This window comes from Larus michahellis, chromosome 24 (genome assembly GCF_964199755.1).
Source record: "Larus michahellis chromosome 24, bLarMic1.1, whole genome shotgun sequence".
In the NCBI taxonomy this organism is placed as follows: domain Eukaryota; kingdom Metazoa; phylum Chordata; class Aves; order Charadriiformes; family Laridae; genus Larus; species Larus michahellis.
In genome coordinates, this window is record NC_133919.1 from 3,690,090 (window position 1) to 3,705,296 (window position 15,207).

General features: G+C 67.3%; 3 protein-coding genes across 3 annotated transcripts; all 3 read left to right on the plus strand.

Moving 5' to 3' along the window:
• The first annotated feature begins 1,001 nt into the window (after positions 1 to 1,001).
• Positions 1,002 to 3,688, plus strand: LAMTOR2 (late endosomal/lysosomal adaptor, MAPK and MTOR activator 2). Its single transcript, XM_074566310.1, has 4 exons — positions 1,002 to 1,195; positions 2,733 to 2,895; positions 3,029 to 3,118; positions 3,424 to 3,688. Exons 1-4 carry the CDS (start codon positions 1,002 to 1,004, stop codon positions 3,478 to 3,480), a joined length of 504 nt encoding a protein of 167 aa, XP_074422411.1. The 3' UTR covers positions 3,481 to 3,688.
• A 340-nt stretch (positions 3,689 to 4,028) lies between these two features.
• On the plus strand, positions 4,029 to 8,596 carry RAB25 (RAB25, member RAS oncogene family). Its single transcript, XM_074566311.1, has 5 exons — positions 4,029 to 4,345; positions 5,339 to 5,534; positions 5,668 to 5,861; positions 6,024 to 6,104; positions 7,741 to 8,596. Exons 1-5 carry the CDS (start codon positions 4,306 to 4,308, stop codon positions 7,869 to 7,871), a joined length of 642 nt encoding a protein of 213 aa, XP_074422412.1. The 5' UTR covers positions 4,029 to 4,305; the 3' UTR covers positions 7,872 to 8,596.
• A 1,304-nt stretch (positions 8,597 to 9,900) lies between these two features.
• Positions 9,901 to 14,770, plus strand: LOC141734473 (ras-related protein Rab-11A-like). The gene is made up of 5 exons (XM_074566307.1): positions 9,901 to 9,940; positions 13,605 to 13,800; positions 13,878 to 14,071; positions 14,158 to 14,238; positions 14,484 to 14,770. The coding sequence occupies exons 1-5, from the start codon at positions 9,901 to 9,903 to the stop codon at positions 14,621 to 14,623; spliced, it is 651 nt and encodes a 216-aa protein (XP_074422408.1). The 3' UTR covers positions 14,624 to 14,770.
• The last annotated feature ends 437 nt before the right edge of the window (positions 14,771 to 15,207 follow it).

A 15,207-nucleotide genomic window follows, 5' to 3' on the forward strand; every position in this document is an offset into this window, starting at 1 on the left:
GGGGCAGGGAGGGGGCAGCTGCCTGCCGTGCGGCCCCCCCAGCAGCATCCCCAGCGGCTCCCCCGGGAGACCGATCCGTCCTGCACCCCCTCCTAGTAGCTGGCTTCAGCCTGGACCCCCCCTGGGTTAGCTGGGTCTGTCCCGCACCGCGCCCCCCCCCCCCCCGCCCCCGCCTTATTAGCTGGCCCTAGCCTGGATCCCCCTCATTAGCAGGGCCCGTCCTGCACCCCCTTCATTAGCTCGGTCCATCCTGCAACCCCCTTATTAGCTGGCTGCAGCCTGGATCCTCTTGGTCAGCTGGATCCATCCTTCCCTCCCAGCCTCATTAGCTGGCTCCAGGTTGAACCCCCCCTCCTTATTAGCTGGCTCCAGGTTGGATCCCCTTGATTAGCTGGATCTGTCCTGCATCCCCCTCGACCCCCCCTCATTAGCTGGCTCTACCCTGGATCCCCCTCATTAGCTGGATCCATCCTGCACCCCTCTTATTAGCAGCCTGGATCCTCTTGGTCAGCTGGATCCGTCCTGCCCCCCCCAGCCCCCCATTAACTGGCTCTACCCTGGATCTTCCTCGTTAGCCGAATCCATCCTGCACCCCCCTCATTAGCCAAATCCATCCTGCAAACCCTTCCCTCATTAGCGGGATCCATCCCGCACCCCCCCGCCGCCCCGAACCCCGGCCCCCCCATCTGTGCCCCCTCCCTTTGCTGAAGCCGCTCTAACGGCTCCATTTTTGACAGACCCCCCCGCCCCTTCACTTGGGCTAGCGGTGGGGACCAGGCCCCCTGCCGCCGTGCCACGGCCTTTCCCCGGGGCTGATCCAGGCCCCGGTGCCACCGGGGTGGCCGAGGGGTCGGTTTGGGGGTGTCCGACCGAGGGCTCAGTTCGGGGGTGTCCAGCTAATCCCCCCCCCTCTGGCCGGGCTTCCCCTTGCCTCGTCCCTCTGGGCGCGGGGGCAGCACCCCGGGGTGTTCCGGGGGCGCAGGCCACCGTCGGCGGGATGCATGGCGTCCCCGGCACAGGGACTACATGTCCCAGCGTGCTCCGGGCAGAGCATGGCCTCGCTGACGGAGGAGGCCTGCTCCGGCCTTCCCCGCCATCGCAGGGCCCGGAGCGGGGCGGCGGCGGCCATGCTGCGCCCCAAGGCCCTGACGCAGGTGCTGAGCCAGGCCAACACCGGCGGGGTCCAGAGCACCCTGTGAGTAGGGGCCGGGGCGAGGGGCGATGGGGGCGGCAGCGGTGGCCGGCTCGCTCCCGCTCCCCGCAGCGACACGCGCCTGCCAGGACACGCTGCCTTCCCTCCCTCCAACCTCCGGCCCTGGAAATGGCCCCCCGGGGCGCTGAGGGGCCCGGCCAGGGCTGTGCACGGTGCTGGGGCCCATGCACGGGGCGTGATGGATGGTGCTGGGGCCGTGCAGGGTGCACGGTGCTGGGGCCCATGCACGGGGCGTGATGGATGGCGCTGGGCCACGCACAGTGCTGGGGCCGTACACGGTGTATGATGCACGGTGCTGGGGCCACGCAGGGCGCGCGGTGCTGGGCCATACACGGTGCACAATGGACGGTGCTGGGGCTGTGCACGGTGCACAATGGATGGTGCTGGGGCTGTGCATGGCGCACGGTGCACAGTGCTGGGACCATGCACGGTGCCGGGTCTATACATGGTGCTGTGCTACGCGCGGTAGCAGGACCATTCAGGGTGCTGGGACCATTCAGGGTGCTGGGACCATGCAGGGTGCACGGTGCTGTGCACGGTGCTGTGCACGGTGCCGAGCCTGTGCACGGTGCACGATGGATGGTGCCGGGCTGTGCATGGTGCTGGGCTGTGAACGGTGCCGGGGCTATGAACGGTGCTGGGACCGTGCACGGTGCACGATGCATGGTGCCGGGACCAAGCACGATGCATGGTGCCAGGTGCATAGCGCACGGTGCTGGGGCCATGCAGGGCGCATGGTGCTGAGCACAGTGCCAGGGCCATGCACGACACACGATGGACGGTGCTGGGGCCATGCATGATGCACGGTGCTGGGGCCATGCACAGCACACGATGGACGGTGCTGGGGCCATGCACAATGCATGGTGCCGTGGCCATGCATGATGCAGGGTGCTGGGGCCGTGCACAGTGCCGGGGCCACGCACTCTGCGTAGCGCATGGTGCCGGGGCCATGCACTGTGCACGATGGACGGTGCTGGGGCCATGCACGGTGCTGGGGTCGTGCACAGCGCACGATGGGTAGTGCTGGGCAGTGCATGGTGCACGGTGCTGGGGCCACGCATGGTGTCAGGACTCGTGCGTGGTGTCGGGGCTGTGCACGGGTGCCGGCGCCACGCACGGTGCTGGGGCTGTGCATGGCGCTGGGGCCATGCGTGGTGCTGGGGCCGTGCCGGTGTGTGGTGCTGGGCGGTGCGTGCTGCATGGAGCTGCGTGGTGCCAGGACTGTGCGCAGTACCCAGTGCCGGAGCCATGCACGGTGGTTGCCCGCCAGGCTCGTGCCCGGGCTGCAGCCGGCACCGCAGGCCCACCACGCTGCCCTGCTCAGGGTGGGGGCACCCCGAAGCTTCCCGGCTTTGAAGCCCCCCACCCCCTGCCCAAATCCCCTTCAAACCTGGGGCGTCCTGGGTGGGGGACTGGGCTGGGGCTTTTGCTCTGCCCCCGGCATGCAGCAGGGTCTGGTGCCCCACTGGGTTTAGAGGCACCAATTCGCCCCCCCCCCCCCCCCCCATTTCATTTCCAGGCTCCTGAACAACGAGGGGTCCTTGCTCGCCTATTCGGGCTACGGGGACACTGATGCCAGGGTCACCGCGGCCATCGCCAGCAACATCTGGGTGGCCTACGACAAGAACGGGCACCAGGCGTTCAATGAGGACAACCTCAAATTCATCCTCATGGACTGCATGGTACGTGGGGCTGGGGGCTGCCGTCCCCTCCCCAGGCAGCCGGGCACCGCCGTGGCCCTGGGGGTCCCCCGGGACCCTGCGGGCCGTCCCTGCCAAGGCGGGGGTGCGACGGGTGCTGTTTCTCCCTGGGCAGGAGGGGCGAGTGGCCATCACGCGGGTGGCAAACCTGCTGCTCTGCATGTACGCCAAGGAGACGGTGGGATTTGGGATGCTGAAGGCCAAGGTAACGCCGGTGGGGAGGGGGCCGGGGGCGGGGGGCACAGGGCTGCATCCCTGCTGTGGGGTGGGAAAGAGCTGTTGAGGAGGATGAGGATGGGAGTGGTGGAGGAAGCTGCCGTGCCTGGGACACTCCTGGGACAGAGTCCTCCTTGCAGAGGCTCCTCCGTCCCCTGCGCCAGCCCAGGCGCCGCACCACACCTTTTTAGGCTCTAAAAGGAAATAGAAATGAAAACGAGCGCACGGGCGGGGTGTGCGCACGCGGGTGGCACCGTCCAGCCGGGCCCCGCTCACGCCGCTCCCCGCTCGCAGGCGCAGGCGCTGGTCCAGTACCTGGAGGAGCCGCTCACGCAGGTGGCCGCATCCTGAGCTCGCGTCGCAGGGCTCGCACCTGCCGCCGCCCAAACGCCGTTTGCTTCGACGCCGTCACCGGTGCTGAGGGTGCGGGGGGGTAGGGGGGGGTGAGCAGCCCCACGGGCATCTTGGAGGTCGGTCCTGCTTTGGCGCGGCCTTTAAAAATAAGGTGGGGGGAGCGAAAAAATGGGTGGGGAATAAAAGTGTGTCTGATTCTTGTGTCCTTTTGTGTCTCGTGTGAATAAAAGGAGGAGCTGGGGCGGGGGGGGTCATGCCGGGCTTGGGTGGTGCTTCGGGGGTGCCCGTAGGGCCACGATGGGGAAAAACAAGGCAGGGGGTGTGGGGGGTTCATGTCAAGCGGGGACAACAAAGCCCTGGCACCCCTGTCCGGCTGCGCTGGGATAGCGAGGGGCGGCGGGAGCTCCTTCGCTTCCCCAGTTTCCCCAGTTTTCACACGATGGCAGCAGAGGCGAGGGAACGCGTTCTCAGCTGGCGTGAGCCGGGGCTGGGCTGGGGGTTCTGGCCCCGCAGCCCCAGCCTGCCCCGCGCCGGCCTCGGCACCCAGGATCAGGCCCCAGCTCCTCCTCCCGTGACGGTCCCAAGGGTGACACTACCTGCCCAACCTGCGCTGCGACACCCGGTCCCACCCCTTGGGTTAACCCGTCGCGCCACGCCGCCAACCCCGCCGGCCTCGCCGTCGTCGCTCCCCCGCACCCCGCTCGCTCCCCACCGGAGAGGAAACTTTGTCCCCTCCGTCCGCTCCCTGGGTGCCCCTGGGCGCCCGTCCCGCCCTGCGCCGTCCGCTCGGTGGGAAGGAGGAAACCCGGCGGCGGCGGCGACATGGGCAGCGCCGAGGAGGATTATAACTTTGTCTTCAAGGGTGAGTCCTGGGCTCGATGTCGATCCCCCTCCCCAAACGGGATGGAGCTGGAGGCCGGGGGCTGCCTTCCCCCCCTGCCCCCCGCCCAGGGCTGCTGTGTCCCAAACTGGGATGTTGACCATCGCTGCAGCTCTGATGTGTGCAGGGAGCTGCGAAGGGTTGGGGGATCGGGGAGCAGGCACCGGCCTCGGCCACGTCCCCGGGCTGATGGCGGCGAGGTCAGGGCTAGTGAATGGCACGGGGGGCACGGGGACACCCATGCCCACCCCAATGCCACACGCGTGGGACGCCGGGCGAACGGCGGGCAGTGGGGGCTGAGACAGCTGGGGTTGAGCGTGCGAGACGTAAATACCGTGTGAGCCCATTAACCCCTGAGAGCAGCGGGCGTTTAAAAGTCATTCGGCTGCGGTGACCTGGGCGGTGGCACACGCAGAGGACACAGGGGGGGTCAAACCGGGGCTGGAGAAACGGGGGCAAGGCCTCGTGCCCACCCCCCCAGCTTGAGCTCTGCAGGTCGTTGCCTCAGCCGGGTGCTACCGGCCAGACCCCGCTGGACCTCGGTGCTCCCCTTGGGCAAGCGGAGATGGACGGGCTCCACTGTGCCACCAGTCCCGGGTGCCCACCGCAGTGGGGTGACCCGTGGCCAGGGCAAGCATGGTAGCCGTGACCCCCCCAGACAGCAGATGGGGAGCGCGGCTGGGCTCAGCCGTGAGCTGAGAGCTCATGGTGCAGGGACGGGACCCCCGTTTGCTGAAGGAGTGACGGTGCCAGGTCCTGCGTGGCCTCGGTGCCCGGGTCGGGGGGTCATCAGGCAACGCAGGACCCCCGTGCACCCCGTGCCAGCAGCTGGGGCGGTCCGGCTGCCACACGGGCAAGGCAAGGAGCTGCTGGCTGGTCTGGCTCAGGTCAGAAAGGGTTGTTTGAATTATTAAGTGTTTTGGAGCTGCCCTCTCCCCTCCCCGATGTCTCCAACGGGCTTTCTCCCTTCCGCAGTCGTCCTGATCGGGGAATCCGGGGTGGGCAAAACCAACCTGCTCTCCCGCTTCACCCGCAACGAGTTCAACCACGACAGCCGCACCACCATCGGCGTGGAGTTCTCCACCCGCACCATCCTGGTGGGAGACGCCGTGGTGAAGGCTCAGATCTGGGACACGGCCGGGCTGGAGCGGTACCGCGCCATCACCTCCGCGTAAGGACGGGATGCCCGAAATCGGGGATCCCCCCTGGCACCTGCCTGGTGATGCCCTCGTAGTTGAGCCCCACGGGGGAGGACACTGTGAGGGGTGTCCGGAGCGGGGGGTGATGGTGGGGTTCTCCCGTAGGTATTACCGGGGAGCCGTGGGTGCCCTGGTCGTCTTTGACATCACCAAGCACCAGACGTACGACGTGGTGGACCGCTGGCTGAAGGAGCTGTACGACCACGCTGAGGCCAGCATCGTCGTCATGCTGGTGGGGAACAAGACCGACCTCGCGCAGGCTCGGGAGGTGCCCATGGAGGAGGCAAAAATGTTTGCAGGTACAGGCTGGCACCCTGCCCCGGGGCTGGGGGCCTGGCGACCTCCCCGAGAGCAGGGACCCGCACCACGGCGGGCACCCTGACACCTCTAAAGGGGCTCGGAAACGGAGCCCGTGCCCTCGCCGGGGTCTGCATCGTCTCGGGGGACCCCTCTCGTTGCAGACAACAACGGGCTGCTGTTCGTCGAGACCTCGGCGCTGGATTCCACCAACGTCGAGCAGGCGTTTGAGACCATCCTGAAGGGTAGGTGCACCGACGCCGTGCTGCAGCGGGGTCCCGGGGGCCGGGGCATCGCGGGGTCCCTTACCGGGGACGCAGGGCCGGGCAGAGGATGTGCGGCGCATCTCTCCTCTGCCCTGCTCCACCTGAGCTCTTTGGGACAGGTTTCGGCGTCGTCTTTCTGGCTGGTTTGGTTTCCGGCCTTTTGCACTGGGCGTTTCGCTCTCCGCGCCCCATGGCTTTGTTCCCGCGGCCCCTGGGCATCCCCGAAGCCCCGGGGGCTCCTCCTCCCCCTGTAATCCCTGGTCCCCTTCCTGTTGTCCCGGGCTCCTGACTCAACGTCTCCAGCACCCTGCCCGACCGGCCGGGGGCACCTGGGGGCAGGGGGATGGCCAGGAGCACCTCTCCGGGAACGGCAGCCGGCAGCACCCGGGCAGGAGCGCGACGAGGTGTGCCGTGCCGTGCCATGCCATGCCATTCCGTGCTATCCTGTGGCGAGCCGTGCCGTGCCATGCCGTGCTATCCCATACTGTGTTATCCCATGCCGTGCTATCCCATGCCGAGCTGTGCCATGCCGTGCCATTCCGTGCTATCCCGTGCCGAGCCGTGCCGTGCCATGCCGTGCTATCCCATGTCGAGCTGTGCCGTGCCGTGCCATGCCCTGCTATCCCATGGCAAGCTGTACTATGTTGTGCCATGCCAAGCTGTGCCATGCTGTGCCATGCCGTGCTGAGCCATGCCGTGCCATGCTGTGCTATCCCATGCCGAGCCGTACTGTGCTGTGCCATGCCATGCTGTCCCATGCCATGCCGTGCCATGCCGTGCTGTGCCATGCTGTGCCATTCTGTGCTATCCCGTGCCAAGCTGTGCCGTGCCGTGCCATGCCGTGCCATGCCATGCTATCCCATGCTGAGCTGTGCTGTGCCATGCTGTGCTATCCCATGCCAAGCTGTACCATGCCGTGCCATGCCATGCTGTCCTATGCCGTGCCATGCCATGCCATGCCATGCTATCCCATGCTGAGCTGTACCATGCCGTGCCATGCCATGCTATCCCATGCCGAGCCGTACTGTGCTGCGCCATGCCGTGCCATTCCGTGCTATCCCATGCCAAGCTGTGCCAAGCTGTGCCATGCCATGCCGTGCCGTGCCATGCCGTGCCATGCCATGCTGTCCTGTGCTGAGCTGTGCCGTGCCATGCCGTGCTATCCCATGCTGAGCTGTACCATGCCGTGCCTTGCCATGCTGTGCCATGCAATGCCGTGCCATGCCGTGCTATCCCGTGCCGAGCCGTGCCATCCCATGCCGAGCCAGCCCAGCCCGGCATGCTGCCAGCCCCGTCCCGGGGTGAAGCACTAATCCCAGGTTGGGCAAGAGGAAATTGCCCAAGCGCAGGGTGTTCCCCGGGCACCGCGGGGATGCAGCGTGGGGGAGCCGCTCCCTTGTCACCCTCAACTCGTCCCCTCTGCTGCATAAAGGGCAAGGAGAGCCACTAACGTGCCAAGCCACGGGCCAGCGGGCGAGCAATGGGGGCCAAGCCATGGGCTAGCGGGAAAGCAACGGGGGCTGCGGGCTCGAAGCTGTCCCTGCTTCCCAGGGGGACCCTCGGGTGACGCACAGACACCCCCCCCACCACCCCCCCGGCACCTCTTGCTTTGCAGAGATCTTCCACAAAGTGCAGAAGCAGAAGCAGAGGAGCAGCCAAAGCAACACGGTGTCCCTCGGCAGCGAGAGCCCGGGGAGCACAGCTCCGGCGCAGACGGAGAAGCGCCCGTGCTGCGTGGCCCTCTGAGCTGGCCGGGCACCCCGGGGACCCCCGGGGACCCCCGCAAACCCGGGACACGCCAGTGGCGCCGAGCTGGGTCTGCCTCTGCGCGGACTCGTCTGGCCACCGGCACGGGCTGGTGTCACCCAGCCTGCGGTGCCACCCCCGTCCTGGGGCAGCGGGGACCAGCAGCCCGGGCAGTGGCCAAATTCTGCCATAAACGGTGAGAAGCGCCAGTGCCGGGAGCTCTGCTCTGTCTGCTTCGTTTTTGCCGGGCCTTGATCAGCATCACCACCGTCCCGCACGGACCCCCCCAGCCCCTCCGGACCCCCGGTGCAGAGGACTGAGATACCCCCCAGGCACCGCTGGGGAAGGAGCCAGGAGGTTCTGGCCACGATGGTGCCAGCGATGGTAGCCACTCCGATTGTGTCTGGCCCTGGGGTTGCTCCCCTGCGGCCAGCCTGTGCCACGCGCTGGGGATGTGGCGGTCCCCACAGGTCTCCGTCCCCACCGGGGACTGCTCTGGGGTCACCCCAAGCCCTAAGGAGCGAAGCGGCAGCGCTCAGCCCTCGGCGCATCTCTGTCCCCATCCCAGACACGGGACAAACGTGACGGCGGCACCCAGCGAAGGTCGCTCCCGTCCGCGGGGTGGGATGGGGCCGGTGCCCGGGGGCCCGGGAGCAGCTCCGTGCCCAGCGCAACCGGTGACGCAACCATTAAAGGACTTGCGAAATGCGGGTTTGCTGAGCTGGAATTCCTGCGTGTTTGTGGTCCCGTCCCCTGGTCCCCACCTCTGCGAAGCGCTGGAGATCGCGGTCACCCGAGCAGCCCAGCCCGATGCCACCTACGACCCCTCCCAGCCTGATGCCACCATCCCCCTGAACCCCCTCCCAGCCCGATGCTATGGCCCCCCTGTGACCCCTCACAGCCCGATGCTGTGGTCCCCCTGAACCCACCCCCAGCCTGATGCCACCGTCCCCCTGAACCCCCTCCCAGCCTGATGGCATGGTCCCCCCATGACCCCTCCCAGCCCGATGCTGTGGTCCCCCTGAACCCCCTCCCAGCCTGATGCCACAGTCCCCCCATGCTCCCTCCCAGCCTGATGCCACCGTCCCCCTGAACCCCCTCCCAGCCTGATGGCATGGTCCCCCCATGCTCCCTCCCAGCCTGATGCCACCGTCCCCCTGAACCCCCTCCCAGCCTGATGGCATGGTCCCCCCATGACCCCTCCCAGCCCGATGCCATGGTCCCCCCGTGACCCCTCACAGCCCGATGCCACCGTCCCCCTGAACTCCCTCCCAGCCTGATGCCACCATCCCCCTGAACCTCCTCCCAGCCCGATACCATGGTCCCCCCATGCTCCCTCCCAGCCCGATGCCACCGTCCCCCTGAACCCCCTCCCAGCCCGATGCCATGGTCCCCCCGTGACCCCTCACAGCCCGATGCTGTGGTCCCCCAATGCCCCCTCCCAGCCCGATGCCATGGTCCCCCCACGCTCCCTCCCAGCCCGCTGCCACAGTCCCCCTGCGCCCCCTCCCCACACAGCCTGTCCCAGCCCGTGTCCCCACGCCCTCGCTGGTTTATAGGGGACAGCTGGCGGTTTATCAGTCCAAGCCGCGACGTGGCCTCAGCCAGTTCCTGAAACCCCTCGGGAACGTGAGAATCGCTCCGGATTCTCCGCATCTTCCTCTAGTTCCGGGCACTCGCTTTCCCTTGGCCCAGCTCCCATCCCGTCCCCGTCCCCACGGCAGTGGCCGTGGCTGTCCCCATGGCTGGCACAGGCGGTGGCCTTTCCCTGCTGCCCTGGGGTGCCCCATGCCCCGGGGAAGGCACCGTGGGGCTGAGCTGGGGCCCACGTACCTGCCCGCCCCCGCCCCTTACCTGGCCCAGGTGAGCGCACCTGGGCGGTGACGGGCAGCCCTGGCCACCAATGGGCACGGAGGAGGAAGGGCTGTGGCCACCAATGTGTGCGGAGGTGACAGCCCCCGCCAGGGCTGGAGAGGGCCCCGGAAATCCCAGTCGTCCCAGTGGGAGTGGGGCTGCGGTGCTGGGCGAGATGCGGGGCAAGGAGGATGAGTACGACTACCTCTTCAAAGGTGGGTCTCCTGCCCTGCCATGCCTGCGATGAGCTGTGCTGGGTCTCAGCCTGCGCCGCTCTGGCCATGCCCGCGATGAGCTGTGCTGGGTCTCAGCCTGCTGCGGGTGGGTTCTACCTCCATGCAGCACCCTCGGGATGGAGCTGGAAGCCGGGGCTTTGGCTTGCACTGGGATATAAACACAGCTCCCAGCGCTGGGGATCTGGGGGGGCGGTGGTGTTGGGGGGGCTCCTCCGCGCTGGGCAGAGGCGGGGTGGGTATCGGTGGTGCCGGGGCTTCAGGGTAGAGGCTGAACCGCTGCCATGGCCCGAGGGTTGGCAAAGAGCTGGTCTGTGTCTGTTTGTGGCCCTAGCGCTAATTAAAGCAGCTCGTTACTGCTGGGGGGGGGGGCAGTCTGGAGCCCTCACCTGGGTGCAGCAGCCAGGGGGGTGGTGGCCGTGCCCCGGGCAGGGTGGGGGGAGGCAGGGGCCCGGGGGAAGGCAGGTCCCTGCGGGTGCTGTGCCGGCCCCTGAGCCCCTCGGTGCAGGGGGGCGGTTTGGGGGCTCCCCTCTGCGTGGTTGGGGCGGGGGGAGCCGTTCTGGGGCCTGAGGGGAGCGTTCCCGAGAGGAAAAGCTGCTGCTCTCCCGGCTGCGGCGAAGGGAGAGGATCCAGGGCTCCGGGGTTGTCCTTCCCGGCGCCGTTCGCGGTGTGACATCTCCGGTGTGCGAGAGGGGACGGGGCTGGGCCCTCGGGGACACAGCGCCGGTTTTACCGGCTGTAGGAGCCAGCATCCCCGTCGGAGCCGCCATCCCGGCCGTATGCTGGCTTTCCCTGCCTTTAGCAGCTCTGCCGGTGTCCCGGGTGGCTGGGGGAAGCCAGGGGACAACGTCACAACCTCCCGAGCCATAAAACCCGGGGAGTGAGATCAGCCGGCGGCGGCCGTGAGTCAACCTCCCCGGGCAGCGCTGCCCGAAAGGCCCCCAGTAATTCCAGCCACCGACAGGCCGGTGGCCCCCGGCTCCTCGCACACCTCCCCTGGCTCCTGCCCAGGAAAATCCTCCTCTCCGGAGTTATTCTGGGACCCGGTGAGGGGGAAACTCTGATGCAGCCGGAGCTGGGTCGTGCCTCCGGCTGCTGTGCCCTTCCCTTCCCCAGCAGCCTGGCTCTGAGGTGGCCCCGGCGTGTTGTCCTCCCCCGTCCCTTCCCTGTGATCTGTCAGGAGCCGGGGCTGGGAGCAGCTCCACGCCGGGCTCTGCGTTCCCTTCCTCGGTCTCATGGTGATCTCTGGAGTCCTTAAAATAACAAGAGAGCCCAGTTTTGAACGGCAGGCCTGCTCATCCCTGCTGAAGCAGGAGCAAAGTCCGAGGCAAGACGCGGTGTTTAGGGGCCCGGTGTGGGCCAGTGCTCTCGGGGGTCCCATGGCTCTGCTGAGCCCAGCCGCTCCCCGGGGAAATGGGAGATGGTCACCGCTCGCAGCGGCATTATCCCGATTTCCACCGAGCCGGGAGAGTCAGCTGCCTTCTCCGGATGCAAAACATGGCGCGAATTCCAGCTGCGCTCACGGGAAAGCCCTGGGTGCTGCTGGAGGGGCTTGGGATAGATGAGAAACGGCCCTGGGCACGGCTGCTCCGTGGACCCTTCCCTCAGGCCCCTCTGCGGAGCTCCAGGCTGTTTCCATCCCCGCCGCTGCGGTGGGCCGTGATGCGGCAAGGACGTTTCCCCAGGATTCATGGGATGCTTTGAACCGTGCGCGCGGAGGCAGCGAGGACCCAGAGCGCCCTTGTGCGCGGGGTGGAGGATGCCGCTCGAGTCCCTCTTGCCCTCCAAGCTCGGGGGGGATGGGACTGAGCACGTTCCCCCCTCTGCATCGCGGTGCCGGATCCATCCATCCCCCTCCCCACATCCCTGGCGTGGTGCGAAGCCCGCAGGAGCGTGCCGTGGCCGGGGGGGCTGTGTGAGGTGTGCCCGGCACGGGCTGGCTCTGCTCCTCGCCGCCTCCCCCAGCCCGCTTTCCCAAGGCGTTCCCCTGCTGATACGGGTTTTGCCGGCTGCGGGGGTGCCGCAGCACGGCGCGCTCCTGCCTCAGTTTCCCCTGGCCGTGCTCGGTGCTGGCTCCCGGTGGGCCGGGCGCTCGCAGGCTGCGCTGCCCTCCCATCCCCGGGGCTGCAGGCGGCAGGAGCGCGGCACTGCCGGCACGGGGGATGCAGCGGTTGAGCCAGAGGAAGTGGCAACTTCCCGTTGTTCAAACGCCGAGCCGGGATCAAAGCGGCGAGGCTCGGTAAGCGTTAACGAACCCAGCTCATCACCGGCCTGCATTTTTCTGCTGGTTCGTCCAGGGTAGCCCCGGCTGTCGTGGTCCTCCTGGGCCTCCACGTGGCAGGCGGTGGCTTTCAGGGCTGCGCGGAGGAGCCGCCATTGCCTCCGTCGCCGGCTGCCCCGACATGGGGATGGCCATTGAGGCTCCGGTGCCTTCCAGCCGCCCTTGGTGATCACCGGGAGCTGCCCCGCATGGAGTCGGGCTTCGCGGAGCGATGCTACGTGCTGCCTGTCCGGCACCGAGGGTTTTGGAAGGGGGTGGCTGCGCTGCTGGAGGCTTTGCATCCCAGCCCGCGGGAGGGAACCGAGTCCCTGGGAGCGGGAGGTGCTGGGGAAGGGGTTACCCAGGACACGGAGCAGCATTCCCGGGGGATGGCGGCTGCTGGGCCTGCAATGAGTGCAGATGCCTCTTGCCGCAGAATTGCAGCCCTGAGGACGCGCGGCGGCGCGGCTGTGGCGTAGCCGGGGGTCCCTTGCTGCTGTGGCAGCTCCGGGGTTCTCCCAGAGCCGTCGCTGGAAGGTTGTGAGCTCAGCCCTGCTGTTTGGTCCCGGGGAGGGGTGGGGGAGAGGCGTCCGTCCCCCCCCCAGGCTTGGTGCCGTGAGGGCGGGCGGAGAGAAGCGGGGCCGCGTTACACAGCGCACCCGGAGAACGAACAGAACCGGCAGCGGGGGAATAAAACGATGATAGTAATAATTAAAAAAAAAAAAAAAAAAAAAAAAATCCAAACCTGTTGAGTCATAAACTCAACAAACTCGATAGGGGAGCCACGTGATAACGCCTGCCCGGAGCCTGTTGCGCCAGGTTTTACAGGAACCAGCCAGATCTGGGACAGGCAGAAAATGCACTTAAGGAACCCACACCCAGGGACTTCCCTGCTCTCGGTGGCGGCGGAGGAGGAGGAGGAGGAGGAGGATGATGATGATGCTTCCTTTCAGACCATGTCCTTAAGTCCTCTTGTGTGCCCTCAGGGTTGGAGCTCAGGCTGGCAACAGGAGACCCAGCTCTGCTTGGCCTCTCTGGCCCGGCCGGTTTCCACACAGGCTCTGGTTTTCTGCCCCTCGCGGACCTTCCGGGGCGCAAGAAACCATCGCAACTTCCAGGCGATGGCAGGAATTTTCTTGCGGGGTGTTCACAGGCAGCTGCGGTGCCGCCGGGACGAGTGGAGGCTGCTGGTTCCCCCACCCCGAGGGCAGCGTCGCGGCCCCCTCGCCCGCCAGCTTCTCCCCGGGGGTGGGAGAAGATGGGGAGGTGCCCCCCCCCCCGGCCAGTCTGGGCTGTGGGGTTTACTGGGACGGTTGGCGCTGTGGGATGCAAATGCCTTTGCTGGGTCCGGGGCGGGGGTGACACTGTGCTTGTCCCCCCCCGCAGTTGTGCTCATCGGGGACTCCGGGGTGGGGAAGAGCAACCTGCTCTCGCGCTTCACCCGCAATGAGTTCAACCTGGAGAGCAAGAGCACCATCGGGGTGGAGTTTGCCACAAGGAGCATCCAGGTGGACAACAAGACCGTGAAGGCTCAGATCTGGGACACAGCCGGGCAGGAGCGGTACCGGGCCATCACCTCAGCGTGAGTTTCCTTGTCCCCCACCCGCCTCCCTCGCCCGGCGCCCCGCTGTGACCCTGTCCCCTCGCTGTCCCCCCCAGGTACTACCGGGGGGCGGTGGGAGCTCTGCTCGTCTACGACATCGCCAAGTACCTGACGTACGAGAACGCCGAGCGCTGGCTGAAGGAGCTGCAGGACCACGCTGACGCCAACATCGTCATCATGCTGGTGGGCAACAAGAGCGACCTGCGGCACCTGCGGGCCGTGCCCACCGATGAGGCCAAGAGCTTTGCAGGTATCGCCCCCGTCCCACCCCGTCTCCCCCCGCCCCAGGGCGGCTGTGGCTCATGGTGCCCACCTGAGCTCGCCCTGTCCTTGCAGAGAAGAACGGGCTCTCCTTCCTCGAGACGTCTGCCCTGGACTCCACCAACGTGGAGACGGCTTTCCACAACATCCTCTCGGGTAAGGGGCAATGGCGGAAAGGGGAGGGATGACGGAGGGAGATGGTTTTGGACACGGTGTCCTCCCAGCACCCCGCTGGGGACGTTCTGGGGTGGGATCCTGCTCCCTGGGTTGGGGAGATGTGGGCCTCTGCACCCCTGGAGCCGTGTGTTTTGGGAGGGGGCAGGTCCCCCGCTGAAATAGAAACTTAAAGAACATTTTTTTTTTTTTTTTTTTGGCGCTCTCTTCTCTCTCCGTGCTGGCAGAGATCTACCGCATCGTCTCGCAGAGGCAGATCGCCGGGCAGCCGGAGGCCGAGTTCGGCCCCGCCACGACCATCGAGCCCATCCGGGTGCTGCCCACGCAGCAGGAGGGCAGGCAGGCGCCCTGCTGCCAGAACATCTGAGCCCCCCCCCACACCCCGGGGGTGCCCCAGCCCTGACACCCCCCCGCCACCCCCCAGCGCGTGGTGGCATCACGTTTCTCACCCTCTACCTCTGCTCGCTGCAGCCCCCCCAGGACAGGGCGGGCTGGCGGCTGCTTCTGCACTGCTCTTGTGCGCGCCATCACGCCGCGCTCCCCGTGTTTATGTAGGACCTACACAAATGGGGAGGGGGGCAGGGAAAAGCATCAGGGTCCCTCCGCTCTCTCCCCACGGCTTGGGACACGCCATCCCCTCGTGTCCCTGCTTCCTCCAGCCCTGAAGGAGCGTCACCGGGTGACTCAGGGTGGCACCGAACAAGCCCCAACACCGCGACTCCCTTGTTTGGTGCCACATTTCCCGCGGCACCCCTGGGTGCAGCACCTCCGGGGCAGGGTGTGTGTGTGGGGGGGACACACGCAGGGTGCACCCTTCTCTGGCCCGGTGAAGCGAGTGCGTGCGCCCAGCCTTGCCCCCGCGGCACCCGGGGCTGGCTGCGCCTCTGGGTGCAGCGGGGGCAGCTCTGGGACACCCAGTGTGGGGTGCGGGGGGGTGACTCCCCCGCTCCT